The sequence below is a fragment of the Festucalex cinctus genome, chromosome 16, assembly GCF_051991245.1.
Source record: "Festucalex cinctus isolate MCC-2025b chromosome 16, RoL_Fcin_1.0, whole genome shotgun sequence".
NCBI classification, from domain to species: Eukaryota; Metazoa; Chordata; class Actinopteri; order Syngnathiformes; family Syngnathidae; genus Festucalex; species Festucalex cinctus.
In genome coordinates, this window is record NC_135426.1 from 21,882,847 (window position 1) to 21,897,931 (window position 15,085).

At 40.7% G+C, this 15,085-nt stretch overlaps 2 protein-coding genes across 3 annotated transcripts; both read right to left on the minus strand.

Annotated features, from left to right (window-relative positions):
• Window positions 1-1,718: 1,718 nt before the first annotated feature.
• Window positions 1,719-10,396, minus strand: tnpo3 (transportin 3). Its single transcript, XM_077499706.1, has 19 exons — window positions 10,096-10,396; window positions 7,000-7,200; window positions 6,259-6,332; window positions 5,945-6,101; window positions 5,604-5,747; window positions 5,356-5,531; window positions 5,145-5,283; window positions 4,917-5,063; window positions 4,722-4,829; window positions 4,560-4,651; window positions 4,327-4,466; window positions 4,029-4,220; window positions 2,891-2,982; window positions 2,741-2,817; window positions 2,615-2,675; window positions 2,400-2,540; window positions 2,212-2,328; window positions 2,036-2,130; window positions 1,719-1,964 (listed from the first exon to the last, which is right to left on the minus strand). Exons 1-19 carry the CDS (start codon window positions 10,213-10,215, stop codon window positions 1,748-1,750), a joined length of 2,490 nt encoding a protein of 829 aa, XP_077355832.1. The 5' UTR covers window positions 10,216-10,396; the 3' UTR covers window positions 1,719-1,747.
• Window positions 10,397-11,670: 1,274 nt separating this feature from the next.
• On the minus strand, window positions 11,671-14,742 carry irf5 (interferon regulatory factor 5). 2 transcript variants are annotated; one of them, XM_077500544.1, is made up of 9 exons: window positions 14,610-14,742; window positions 14,151-14,386; window positions 13,717-13,891; window positions 13,370-13,392; window positions 13,278-13,305; window positions 13,043-13,216; window positions 12,578-12,961; window positions 12,378-12,496; window positions 11,671-11,887 (listed from the first exon to the last, which is right to left on the minus strand). In XM_077500544.1, the coding sequence occupies exons 2-9, from the start codon at window positions 14,343-14,345 to the stop codon at window positions 11,720-11,722; spliced, it is 1,266 nt and encodes a 421-aa protein (XP_077356670.1). In that variant the 5' UTR covers window positions 14,346-14,386; window positions 14,610-14,742; the 3' UTR covers window positions 11,671-11,719. The 2 variants fall into 2 exon arrangements, with proteins under 2 accessions (XP_077356670.1, XP_077356669.1); XM_077500543.1 differs by having other exon boundaries at window positions 12,578-12,967.
• Window positions 14,743-15,085: the final 343 nt, after the last annotated feature.

Here is a 15,085-nt window from a genome sequence, read left to right on the forward strand (position 1 = left end):
TGCCTTACTATAGATGGCCGTTTAAAAAAAAAATGCCTTACTATACATGGTTTTTCAAAAAAAAAAAAATGCCTTACTATACATGGCCATTTAAAAAAAAGCGCCTTACTATACATGGTTGTTTTTTTTTTTGTTTTTTTGTTTTTTTAATGCCTTGCTATAGATGGCTGTTTAAAAAAAAATGCCTTACTATACATGGTTTTTCAAAAAAAAAAAAATGCCTTACTATACATGGCCATTTAAAAAAAAGCGCCTTACTATACATGGTCGTTTTTCTGGGAGAAAAAAAAAAAGCCTTACTATACATGGTCGTTTTTTTGGGAGAAATAAAAAGCCTTACTATACATGGTCGTTTTTTTTTTTAATGCCTTACTATAGATGGTTGTTTAAAAAAAAAAAAAAAACCTTACTATACATTGTCGTTTTTTTGGGAGAAAAAAAATGCCTTACTATACGTGGTCGTTTTTTTGGGAGAAAAAAAAATGCCTTACTATACATGGTCGTTTTTTGGGGAGAAAAAAAATGCCTTACTATACGTGGTCGTTTTTTTGGGAGAAAAAAAAATGCCTTACTATACATGGTCGTTTTTTGGGGAGAAAAAAAATGCCTTACTATACATGGTCGTTTTTTAGGTAGAAAAAAAATGCCTTACTATACATGGTCATTTTTCTGGGAGAAAAAAAAAAATGCCTTACTATACATGGTCATTTTTTTGGGAGAAAAAAAAAGCCTTACAATACATGGTCGTTTTTTTTTTAAATGCCTTACTATAGATGGTTGTTTAAAAAAAAAAAAGCCTTATTATACATGGTCGTTTATAAAAAAAAAAAAAAAAAGCCTTACTTTATACATGGCAATTTAAAAATAGAAATAAACGCCTTACTCTACATTTTTTTCAATGCCTTACTATAGATGGCCGTTTAAAAAAATGCCTTACTATACATAGTTGTTTAAAAAAAAATGCCTTACTATACATGGCCATTTAAAAAAAAAAAAAAAAAAAAAAAAAAAAAAAAAACTCATTCTACATGGCCGTTTAAAAAAAATAAAAATAATGCCAATTTAAAAATGCCTTACTCTACATGGTCGTTTTTTTCTTTTTTTTGTTTTTTTTTCAATGCCTTACTATAGATGGCCGTTTAAAAAAAAATGCCTTACTATACATGGTTTTTCAAAAAAAAAAAAATGCCTTACTATACATGGCCATTTAAAAAAAAGCGCCTTACTATACATGGTTGTTTTTTTTTTTGTTTTTTTGTTTTTTTAATGCCTTGCTATAGATGGCTGTTTAAAAAAAAATGCCTTACTATACATGGCAATTTAAAAAAAAAAGCCTTATTATACATGGTCGTTTATAAAAAAAAAAAAAAAAAAAAAAAAAAAAACCCTTACATGGTTGTTAAAAAAAGAAAAAAATGCCTTACAATATACATGGCCGTTTTTTTTTTTTTAAATGCCTTACTATAGATGGTCGTTAAAAAACAATGCCTTATATACATGGTCGTTTAAAAAAAATAATGCTTTACTATATATGGTCATTTAAAAAAAAAAAAAACCCTTACTATACATGGTCATTTGAAAAAAAAGAAAAAAAAAGAAAAAAGGCTTACTACTGATAGATAGATATATAGATAGATAGATTTATATCTATTTGCTGTTTTTATTTCCATATTTATATTTATTTTTTGTATTTAATTTGTGAATTTTATTTTTTATATCTGTTTTTATTTCCACTTTTATTATGTTGTCATTTTTGGTCCTCCATACTAATCAGCCCATGCCTAGATAGAAGAATTCCTGCTCTTACGTCATTGGCCACGCCGGTGTGGATGAGATCTCGCACAAACTTCATGACGCTGCAGTTGGCGTCTCTGTGGTCCAGCGAGGTGGCGGCGATGGCGCACTGGATGATGTGAACAATAATGCTGCTCCTAAGCAGCGTGACGGGACTCCGTTGCACAAACCTGAACACAAAGATCACACATCACACACAGAAAGCCCAAGAAGAAGGTGACATCGTGTGGACACAACGCACCTGGTCGCCAGTCGGAAGAGGTCATCGACAGTGTCAGGGTGGTTGAGTAGACCGTTGGCCTGCTCCAAAAGCTGAAACGTCGGCATGCACAGAGCCTACCAGGGAAAGATGATGACCCCGTTATCACAAGCGGGCATTTACTGACCAACTGCCGTGAGAGTCATTTGGCAGCCCACCTGCAACATGTCGAGCAGACCCTGTCGACAGCCCTCCTCCATCCCGTACTCGTCCACCAGGATGCTGCCCAAGTACAAGAAGCACGAGTGCGGATACACCCGGTATACGCTCACCATCTGATGACGCAAACAACACATGAGCATCCATACATCTTCAAGCCATTTCAATGACTGCCCACTTCTTTCACCTGAGTAACCAGTGGCTGCAGTAGGGAGGCGGAGCCTTTTCCGACACAGCGCACAGCAAAACGGAGGCAGCGGCAGCATCGTTCCACAATTCGGTTGTCCGCCTGGTGAGTGTTGAGCGTCTCGGACAGCACGGGCCAGATCTACCAGCGTATAAACACAAGAGTGGAACACCAGATGCATTTGCTGTTGTGAAAGCAGAAGTTAGATACTTTACCTCCTGGATGACCTTCTGACACGGGTGCGTCTGTCCGTTCTCCACGATGGGGTTCGTGTGTCTGAAACAGGCCAGCACTGAGTTCTCCATCTGCGTTAACAGGCCAGTCGGAAGATCAAGACTCACCTGAAGATGACGGCTAGTCTGTCCAGCCAGACGGTTGGATCGGCCGAACGACCGTTTGTTGATTCCTCGGCCAGAAGCTGCAACGGAAAGACATGTTTTTGCTCGCCTGCCCGAAAATAGACGGAAGACTCGGAAAAAGGAGGACCGCACCTTTTTCAGGGCTGCAACCTGAACAGCACACAAGTCACTGAGGCACTCTGCGATCTTGTCTAGAGGCAGACGACCAAGCACCAGCGCCGTACCTATCGGGTCAAAATTTCAAGCTCATGACATCATTGTTTCAGGTCAAAAACATCTGTGCTTCATCGTCTCATCCACCTCCCTCTGCAGTGAGATCCAATAATTCCTGCGTATGCCACATTTCAGGGAGATTCTATTTGGAGCCCACAATTGGAGTGCTCATGAGTACTACTAGGGTCAGCAACAGCAACATTTACTGTTAAAAGAGGCATTTTAGGCCAAATAAATGTCCAAAAACCTGTCTGAAGCCACAAAACATTTGAACACTGTGATGAACTAAATACTCTGTTAGTGTGTACAGAGAGCTAATTAGGACTGCACCATAACAGCATCGAACACCAAAATATTTTCTTCTACCATTCGTCTTCCAATTTTGGATTTTTTTTTTTCAAATTTTTTCAGACTTCATTTTCACACATTTTAAGATTTTTCTGTCTTTTTTTCAAATTTCTGACATTTATAGCAATTTTATGTTCATAAAATTTTTCAACTTTTTATGGCTATTTTTCGACATTTTTTTTCTGCCTTTTTTTTATGTATAAAATTTCTGACATTTTGGACAATTTTGTGGACATTTTATGGTAATTTTCGGAACGTCGTTTGTTTTTGGACATTTTATGGCTACTTTTGTACATTTTCTTTTATGCCTTTTTTTTTTAAATAAATTTTCAGAATTTTTGCCAATTTGTGGACATTTTATCATAATTTGGGGGATTTCTTCTTTTGTTTTTGGACATATAGTTATTTTTTGAACGTTTTCTTTTCTGCCATTTTTTAAAATCAATTGTTGACAATTTCATGGACATTTTATGGTAATTTTAAAAATTCATCTTTCCACCTAAAATATATATATATATATATATATATATATATATATATATATATTTTTTTTTTTTTTATTTTATTTTATTTTTTTTTTATAAGAGACGCAAGGGGCTGGGCACTGGAGAGGACTAAAAAGCCACATGGTTGCAGACCCCTGGTCTATACTAACATTCACCTGCGCTAGCGGTACACGCATGTAAATGTCTCAAGTCACTGCGGGTACCTTTGAGCAGTCCGACAGCGGCCTCCGAGGACAGCGCAAAGGAATCTAGTGAGCGAGCGATGTCCAGAAGTCCCTGGAAGTGTTGCGCCATGTGGTCCCTGCATACGGAGCAGATGTTGTGGATGGCTTTCGCTGCAGCCGAGGCCAGTTGTTTCTCTCGCAGACCTTTCATCAGGTAGTTCAACACCGGGTCTGACATAGACACAACACAATCGCTTCAGACTGATGCTGACTCAAATCAATGAAAGGTCCAAAAAGAATATAAATATAAATTCGGACCGTTCGGACATGGCCTCACCAAGGAATCGGGGGTTTCTGTCAACGACCTCGCTCATCTCGCCCACCAGCTCGATGCTCGTGTAACGCACGGCCATGTGAACGGCTTCTGGGAGCAACACAACTTGCTGCAACACCTCCAATAGGGTCGGGTTGTTCACACTAAAACATTTACAAAGTCAACAGATTAGCTTGGGTTCACCTTTTTTTTTTTTTGCTTGGGTTCGTTCCCATCAAAAACACAACGTGGCTCACGGGTCAACACTTTTGGCAATGGCGGCCATTATGAAGAGAACAGCTTCAGTCACCACCCAAGGAGGGTTCCCATCTTTTAGCGTAGAATACAACTGAAAACAGAAAAGAAACGTGAACATACGGAACCAAAAAGACCAGAGACACCTTTTGTAGTTGCCTCACCTGAGTAAAACACTCCATAGACCCGACAAGAAAAATAACGTCTTTAACGAGGTCTGAAACTCTCATCCTGAACTCCCCAAAATCATCTGTCTCCTCTGGAATTCCTTCCTGCGTGTAGCAAATGCACAGCATTCAGCCTCGGCGATTCTCCGACCACTGACAGCGACTGGCCGGCTCGCCGGTCAGGACACTTACGTGGTCTGGATCCAGCTGACAATGCCGAGCCAAACAGTGCAGAAGTCTCTGAATGTACGGTCGGAAAATGGTGTGAAGGGCCACATCGTTAATCTTGTACAGATTTTCACCAAGCCGGTACCAGAAGTTGAAGGAGATTTCAACCACCTGAAGCACATGTTGGCATTAGTGGAGAAAAGCTTTTTTTTTCTTCTCTTTTCTTGTTTGAACTGGAAGACATTTGGCTACCTCGTATTGGGGGTGTCCAGCACAGATCAACAGCAGCTCCAGTGTCCTCAAGTCTCCCATTCCCTGACCGGGACTCCTGACTGTCATCTCCAAAAAGGTCTCGCACAGCTCAGTGAAGATTCTACAATAATTAAGAACTCTGGGGGAAAATTAAAACGATGTAACCAACGGCAGCGACAAAATGGCGTCAAGGTGCTGCGAGCCGCCTCACTTGTCCAGGTCCTCGCGGGCCACGGCCATGTGGTAGGCCGTCTCCAGCGTCAGGACGCCCTGGAAGAGCTGCAGCGCCAACGTCATGTTTGTGTCCACGTTTTCGATGGCGTAGAGGGCGGAGCACACGCAGTCGGCGGCCGCCTCGTGCAGGTTCGTGGAGGTGTCGTCCCTCTGCTGCAAAACAATGAGGGCCGTCAGCCCATCAAGCCGCAAACGTGTCACGCGAATCAGCGGCGGGAGGCTCACCAGAACTTGGAAGAGGACCATGAGCAGCTGGTTGCTGGCCATGAAGTTACTATCCAGGACTCCCAGGTTGAACCAGCTCCCCAGACAGCGAAAGACCTTGATGAGCATCTTCTCATTACTACCCGTCTTTTCCACACACGACGCCTGAAAAGGATGAAACAAATCGCCATTTTCACTTTCCATCATTTGCATGAATGCAAAGTTGATCGACTGTTTTCTGGGACATATGCAAATGAATGGATCGCTCGGTTTTCGACATCCGGAGATGGGTCCGGTTGACCAGAGTTCAAGTGAGCCAAACGGACTGACGGCAAAAGAAGAGTGGAGGAGCACTCCCTAACCAGTAGCGTGACCACGGTGGATGAGTAATAAGCCAAGTCCTCGATAATGTCCGTCCTCCGATTGGCGCCGATACGTAGCGAGCGGCTGTGCACTTCTTCGGGCAGCACAGTCAGGATCTCGATGAGGAAGGGCATGGAGCTGACGTCGCCGTTGTACCTGGGAGGGTCGGAGACAAACAGGTCAAGATGTTACAACGCCTGCATGAGAGGAGTTATTTGGCTCAAATTCAGCTTCCCCCCAAAAAAAACCAAATTGTACAGTACGTGCATGAGAACAATACCAATGAAATGATCTTGAAGTTGTAAATTCTTACTTTTCTATGAGTGTATGCACGCATCCTTTCCATGACGCCATCTGAAGAGCAAGATCCGCAATGGCCAACGCCAGCTAGGGGGAAAAAAAAAAAAAAAAAAAAAAAAAAAAAAGATTAACTCATTCAGACCCAAAAATGTGTAAATACATTTTTAATACTTTGTCCTTCTTTCCCAAAAACATATTTATACGTTCTGTTGTTTGTTTGTTTTTTATGCAAGAGCATACAGAAGGCTTTGGTGCAGCTTCTGATATGAAGGTGCCTGAAGCAATGGTAGTTATTACAAAAAACGACCAACAGGTGGCAGCAGAGTACAAGAGATCAGCCAGTATCATGTTGCAATACGCTCTTTTTTGTGAATGTGAATGACTATTGATGAAACTAAACTGTATTATAATGCTAATTGCTGCAAAATGGAAACAGAAAAAAAAAATAATCCTGATGAAAGATGAGATGCTAATCTTTCTTTTGGTAGGTTCCATGTTTTTATAGCAATCGAACAAAATATTCTGTGGGCCTTGCAAAATCAGTAAAATACAGTAAAATAGCCGGGACCAAAGGGGGTTGCTTCACTGAAAATGGCTGGGAGTGAATGAGTTAAAAATGACTTTTCTACATTCCTAATAGTTGAAGCAATTTCCAAGAGAAAGCAACCGTCAAATTCATTCTGTTCATTCCTGAGCAACTTCCGTCAGTTGACATTTGCTTCACGTTCACCAGCATATGAGACATGAACGTTACCTGGGTTACGATGATAGGCGACAGGTCTTTGAGGTTCTGGATATGCGAGAGCAGCGAGTCCCGCAGCGCGTTGTGGGAATCGGGAGGAAGCTCGTAGAACGAAGTCTGGATCTTCATCTTCATGGTCTGAGCGGCAAAGTAACACGACTCCACGTCCTGCTTGAGCTGCAGCAGCTGATCTGAAATCTCCCATGCATACACCTGCAAATGAAAGCAACACTGATCAGCATGCTTTTTGTTATGACGTGCCAAAATAACTCAAAATTGGCCCCGACACATTACATCTGTGACGTGTCTGTCGGCTCAATAATCGGACAACATTCGGGGTTTTTTTGGTTTTTTTAAATTATTATAACAAACAGTACAATTTTGGTTATTCCACCTGCATGTGGTCAGTATACACCAGCCACCAAGAAGACTTGTGAGAATTATAAGAATGACAAAATATCATCTAATCGCAATGCCACAATGATGAAATGGTCAAAGTGAATACACAAACACGATCGACAAGAGCAAGTGAAGAAACAGGAGCCAAATGTCGAAATAGCAAATAGAGATGAAGGAAGTTGTGTCAAGTGTTTGTTGTGTACTATGGTGAGAATGAGGACTGTTCAATCAATACCAATTTTTTTTTCAGACCAACAAGTGCTCAACTCTTCAGTACTCACAATACCAAGTGCCGATACCACTTATAACTAGACTAAGTGCAATTTCTGGAGAAATTGCGTGGGGATGCTGAAAGCTGAATGCTAATAGCTGAATGCTAATAGCTGAATGCTAATGAAGGGAACAAAGAAACTGTGAAAATTACAAAGTAATTACCTATTAATTACTAGTAATAATAGTAGTAGTAGTCGTAGAAACAGTAGTAGTATTACTAGTAATAAGTAGTAACTTGTAGTTAAATAATTGTGACATTTCATGTAATTGTAGTGAACAACAACAAATATAAAACAAAACAAACAAAATAATTTTTTTGAGTACAATACTGTATGTGTTCATGCAATCTACTACAAAGTTGAGCCAAACTGCAACTAAACTAATAGATCGATATTTTAGTACCAGTATCGATCCGGTATCGATACTGTCTACTCTATATCAATAATATCGATATTTGGATTGATCCGCCACCACTATTATGCAGTGGGCTGTGTTCATTGGTTGTAAATTACATATGAAAAATTATGAATTAATTATAAATGAAAAGACAGAAGTTTAAATTCAACCAGTCTCACACTGGTATCGAACCCGCGCCTCCTGTTCACTTTTCAATAAGCTACCGCACTGCCAATCTATCCACTGACCCACAGGAGACTTGGTGTCATTATTGAAGTGTTATGAAATGGAAGCAGCGAATGTGTCATTGAACGAATGTATGTTAAATGAATAAAGAAAGATAAATTGGTTGTAAATTGCAAATGAGAAATTATGGATGAATTATAAATGAAAAGACAAAAGTTTTAGTTTTAACTTAAAAAGTAAAAAAAAAAAAAGAAAAAAAAAAAGTAGTAGTATGTACAGTCAGAGGTGGGATTTGAACCCACAACCTCCTGATTACTGGACAACGAACTTAACCACTTGACCACCACAGCTGCACAGCAACATAATTTACATAAATGATGGATGCACTGAGGTTTAGTAGATTAATTGTTTTATGTAAAACAATTGGAAAATATCCATGTCTGAAATGAAAATTGTGGGTACCAAAAAAAAATTCCCCACCGAGATTCGAACCCGGGCTTGTGTGTAAAAATGCAACTGCAGTCAAGTTACTTACCAGGTGAGCTAACGGGGCTTGGTGCAAATCAGAGCGTATTTGTCTTTCTAAGTGCCATCTAATGCTGAAAGGGATGAACGCTAATTGGGGACACATGTTTAATAATTTCACTATAACGCATTTCCTGATATGATAGTCAGTTGGTAACTTAATATCCGTTTACATAATTGTCACGGCCACATGTGCAGTGTACAGTCGGCGGGGGGGTTTGAACATGCGACCTCCTGCTTACTGTACATGCACTCTCCCAACTGCGCCACTGTGCAGTATCAGAAAGTCGGCCATAATGGTCTGTTGTATGTATGAAAGTGGGCGTGGAAAGTGGGACTTAGAAAAAATATCGATATCGGTATCATCCCGATACGTGGTATCGGTACTCGCCCATGCCTAGTGACAACAATCTTGATATGTGGCGACATAAGATTTTGGAGGTCAATATCCATATTGTTGTTATCTTTTGCAATATGGCAATAAGTGGCGAATATCTTAAGAATTCCAAAGATGTGCAAAAACAACACCACGCCCAGAGTGAAGCATGCTGGCATTCGTTCCATCAAGCTTTGGCTCCGTATGAGTTTGCCTTTGTCAAACTGGATTTCGGCAGCAAACCTAGTCAATGATACACTCAGAAAACAAATCATTTGAAAAGAGAAAAAGATGACTATTTGGATGGCATGTACAAATGTGGCTGATGCCACAATATCTGACAATGCGAAAAGATTGCTCACGTGCTCAGAAAGAACAGAAATGTGCTAGTTGCGTGACAACTAAACAACTAAACAAACAAAACCCGGTTAGAAGACGCACTAGTACCGTTCCCCGGTTGAGAGTTGAGCTCCCGAGCAGCCTCGTCGGCTAAACGTCTAGAATGCTAACCATGCCGGTCAAGTCATCGGGGAGGTTTAGGAACGAACACGCGCACGTCTGCCAACTAGCTTTCGTTCTACTTGAAGACACAAAACCAACAAGAATCACATCGTCAGTTACATTCGCCATGTTAACCAGCTAATATGCAAACACAGCACAAACAACAACACGCATTTTGTGGACGCCACAATAAATGTCAGTCAATTTGTCCTCCCAAAGAGCCTCAGACATGCATGGAAAATGCAGCTAGCAACTTGTGTTGTGATTCATTCATTAGTCGCAGAGTAGCTTAGCTGATATGCTAACGTGCGCCAATAAATTGCGCACTTCTTTCCCAGCGACGCCAAATTGACGAGTTGAATGTAGAAACACTTCAGAATAACTGCGAACCCCTCCCGGGGGCCACAGCGGCCCCCGCCCGCCTCGGTGAGCGTCATGCCCCGTTTTCCTACCGATCTCTGGAGCTCTCCGAGCCACATCGAAGCGCGTTCCTTCCCGGCAGGGTCCGGGTCGTGGTGCAGGGCCTGGACCGCCTGGTAGACGAGCGACAGAGTCGGTTTGCCTCCCTCCATTACTCGGGTCCGAAGCGTGAGATCGACAAGCAAAAAAAAACGCGACAAACGATATGCTCGCTGGGAATTTCTAGTTGGTGTGTGTACCGACCGCCATCTCGTACGGACTTTCCGCGTGTAACCGCTGGAGTCACCCGGAATCAAAAGCCAGCCGGAATATCAGTTCCGATCTGGTGGCACTGGAGAAAAAAACAAAGTCCAGTTCTGCACGTTGTACTCCGCACCATTCATTTTCAGATGTCAAATCAACTACTGTCTGCATGTTTTTTGTTTGTTTGTTTGTTTAGTACCGTACAGATCAAAAGAATCCAGGGGGAAATTCAAACAAAAACACAAAAATGAGCATTTTTGCCTTTGCCTTTTGAATGTTTTCATGCTTCCTGTATTTGTTTATCCCTTGTTGGTTTTAATGTACATTTTAGTAAATGTAATTGCTTTTGTTATCTAAAAGGTAATTTTAACTTAATAGTATTTTCATGAATGTATTGTTATTGTTGTGAATTTCATTTTTATTTTACCAGAGTGACTTTCACGATCTGTCTCGGGACTACAGATTAAAAATAGCCTTTTGACTGGCATATTTACTGAAATGTTTATTAATGTGTACTGTCCCTGATACAAATAAATCAAATCAATCAATTTAAATTCAGTATTAAAGCATTTCATTTTATTCAAACCTTTTAATTATGCTTCATGACCAATGCGTCTGATGTTTCTAACAAACCGAATCTGTGTCAAAATCGCTAAAGAATTTGGCGAGTTACACAGGTAGAAGGCGCCTAGTTTGCACCTTTTTTTTTTCGACATTTATTGAACATAGATGAATATAATACGAATACCAGTCAATCCAATTTACATGAATCCCATAAAAGAAAAGAATATCAACGTTAAAAACAGGAAAAAAAAAAAAAAAAAAACAACGGCTAAGTTTGCACTTGTCTATGGAAAGCACGGATATTGCGACAATGGTGCACAACAATGCCACCTGCCGGTAGCGGCACGGTACTTCATGGGCGCCACAGTGCACATTCAGTCTCTTTTCTGGCCGACAGACGAAACATTTCACAAACATAAATGTAAATGTTAATTGTCCAGCTGAATATTTGTAAGAAAAGCCTCATGATCATGCCTTAAAACGAATATTGTAATTTTTTAGCAGAGGGCTGGTTAGCAGTCAGTTAAAAAAAAAAAAAAGTCAATAAAAGCCACAGAGCACGAGTGTTTTAATCTTGAAATGAACATTGTCCCTTGAATTACTTTTACACACACACACACATATATATATATATATATATATATATATATATATATATATATATATATATATATATATATATATATATATATATATATATATATATATATATATATATATATATATATATATATATATATATATATATATGCTCTAAACGGCAACATAAGTGGTGCACTAGCATGCAAACAATGTCCCTGTTTGGATTTGGCATGGTGCCTTTTATTTGAGCTCATAGCCGCACTTCAGTTATCCTTGGATATTTTGACTGTGGAGGAGTTTCTGGAGCTCTTTAAACTGCTCCACTGTCTGGTCCTTTACATCCGGGTTGGAGATCTGTAATCGGATGCTATCGATGGACCAGCTGTTCTCACCTGAGAACATTTCTGTGAGAATCCGAGCCACTACCGGAACCACCTGAAAAGGACGAGAAACGGTCTTTTATCAACACCAGTCAAACAGTCACGTCAAGTTGTGCACGAGGAAACTGTCATGAGTTAACTCCGTTAAGTGCTTTTGTTTTTGTGTAACTGTTTCTATGTGAGCTGTGGTTAGACGCTGTTAAAAACAAACACTTGAATTTCTTTTGTACGTGTTACGATGTCAACAAAGACATTATTATTCTTGAACTGTGAAAGCAAATGTCCACTGCATGTGAAAGATAATGTGGACAAAATGATAGGGGAACACCAATCGAAATTATGCCCCCTTGTGGAAAGAAAAAGTAATGTAACGACAGCGCGATCGGAAAGGATGGTTGAATTCGGTTAGAGTACTAGTGAGCCTAATAAAACAATACCCATTAAAGTATTAGGACATTGCTGAATAATAATATTCATAAAAACCTTAATGTTTTCATCTGATTTTTCAGCAAATCAGGACAATGATCTTGGTCTCTCTTACAGACCTGCACCACAATGAGTTTCTTCTCTTTTGGTTTCTGATCAGGCCAGTCCTCCCCAAAGCAGAAGTAGATCTCGTAGGGGGGAACAGTCTGAGCTTCACCCTTCTGGTATAAGATCAGTCCTGGAGAGAACATTCATTTGTTGTTGTTGTTTTTTTTTAATGATTCCAACCAATCACAATTTCAAGAATTCTGTTTGTCACCTTGTAGGAAGTCGTTGAGGCTGAACACTTTGACCCTCCTCTCCCTCTCCAGTCGATTGGGCAGACCCTGGTTGGGAACGCCTGGTCCAGACCAGAATACTTTACACTGACAGAGGCGGACAGCGTAGATGTCCTGCTCCAAGATTTCTAGGATGAGTCCGCGATCCATCACGCTCAGCAGGGCCTCGGTGAATTCACGTTGCTTCTGGCTCAGGATCTCGGAAGTCCCCGGAAACAAAACCTGCTGCAGGTTGACGGGTCCAAACAGGTCGACTTGCTGCGGGTCGGGCCCCAGTTGTCCGTAGAAAAGCCGGCAGCCTTGAGGGTTGCTGACAGTCACAGAACCCATGGCCCGGCCGCGGTATTGAAACTTCAGGTCCAGATCTGTTGCTGCAGCAACGTAAAACCAAATGAGGAAATTGCATCCGCCCATCTCCGTGCACATCACAGGACATCTTCACTCACATGGGATGCTACTAAGCAGGTTTGCCTGGACCACGGTGCTCGCCTCAAGAGGATCAAAGTTGACCTGATTCAGTATTTGGAAGTCCTGCTGAGGGAGCTCAGAGGCCACGGCGATTCCACGGAACTGGTTCACATCATGAAGGGGAGGGGGAATGGAATGGGAGATCCTGGAATCTGACAAGACATCCAAAACATGAGAAACTGCGTTTCCACGGTTACAAATCACGTGACTTACCGAGTGTCAGCTCTGTCAGATTTGGAATCTGAAATACAATATTAACGTTAGACGGCTAAAGACAATTCACTGAAATCACAATATACGATTACCTCATCACTGTCAGCGGCAGCATCTGGAAGTAAAAACACATATTTAACATTTGTGTCCATTTACATTCTAAAAAGCGAATTGTTGAACCAATTTAAGAATACAAATTGAATTGGTGGCAAATATAAAAAAAATTGCTTCAGTTGGTAACACACGATTGAATCCAAAGTGAATGTTGAACATTTAATTAATTATCAGTTCATTAATTGCATTCATTTTGGATTAACTTAATTCAAATACCAATTGAAGCAATTTTTTTTTAAAGTTGGTCAACAATTCAATTTGAAATCTTAATGGTTCAACAAATCTCTTTTTAGAGTGTAAGTATGGTGCAAAGCAAAGTCTTTACCTGCATTTACCACTTTGTAAATTTTATAGGCTTGAATGGGTGTCTCTTTGGTGCCATCAAACTGGAGCTGAAACTCTCGACTCTTGTTCAATGCACTACGCAGGTTTGCTTTCCACGTGGCTGGATCCGGTTCGTCCACACCTTCCTGAAATTTCCCCGTTTCAAGTGCCCACGCCTGGAGGACAGGCAGGGACATAGGCAATAAAAAGCGCTAAATATGTTGGAGTAGGAAACAAAAGTAAACGCATGAAGAGGAAGTCATCACGTCAAACGCTTTCAGTCAAAACAGGAAGTTCATGTTCAAAGAAACAGAAGTGAAACTTCTTGTTCCGGGGCTCATTTGATGTTATTTTTCTGACATTCGACTCAAAAACGAGCAAAAAGAACAAATGGAAGCATGTTGGAGTCACAACGAGGTCACCCAGTTGACAGACCTTAAAGATGGTGTTTTCCCCTTGACACGTCGGCATGCTGCGTGTGGCGTGTTTCCACGGGATCTGGAACAGGCTGCGATCCGAATTGAGCCAATGAAGACCGGGGAAACAGCCGCTGTTCACCTGAGCCAAGAGCCAAGGTTTCAAGCGGACTCGTCGGGGTTGCGTGGTCATGATGAGGCACCCAGGGACCATCAGCAGGTGGTGTTGGTCGTCATGGCAACGTGGATCCCTGGCTGGAGTTGTTGAATTATCAAGATCACATGACCGAGTCCTGTACCGCTTTAGTTTCAGAAAGTACGTCTTCTGCGAGTGACAATCTTGCATACACTTGACTTTTGAATGTATTTCACGTGAAATATTACTTTTGTGACTTTTTTGAGTTAAGTGGAGCAGGACTTAAAATATCAGTTTGGCATTTTAAGTGGAATGGAAAGCTTTTTAGATCAACAAACTCACCTGTTCACGGCGTTGTTCTGGTGCCAGTTTTCGCCCTGTTAAAAAAAAAAAGGTTCCTTCCTCATTAGCGGGCAACAAACTAATGCGAGAAAGGGCTGCTGCACATAAAGTGAGCTGAGCCCGTCAATTGCTACCAACTACATCCTGTAAGAGATTCACACAGCATCAAAATAAGAGCTCTTCTCAAGAACCATTTCAAGGAAATGCATGTTGGGCAACCATGTTGTGATGACATCCTTGTTTGTTACGCACAAGCTCACAAGATTTTTTTTATTTTATTTTTTTATTTATTTAAATGCAAACCTACAAGTAGATTTCAGGCATCTCCACGTCACAAGGTGATTACTTTTCTTTTCCAATGAAGAGGCTAAAACAGCTGCACATCATCATCATCATCACTTGTAAAAGCATCAAACAGGAAGTTTCTCAACTCCTTTTATTTTAATTTTCTTCAACTCAGACGATCATTTCAGATT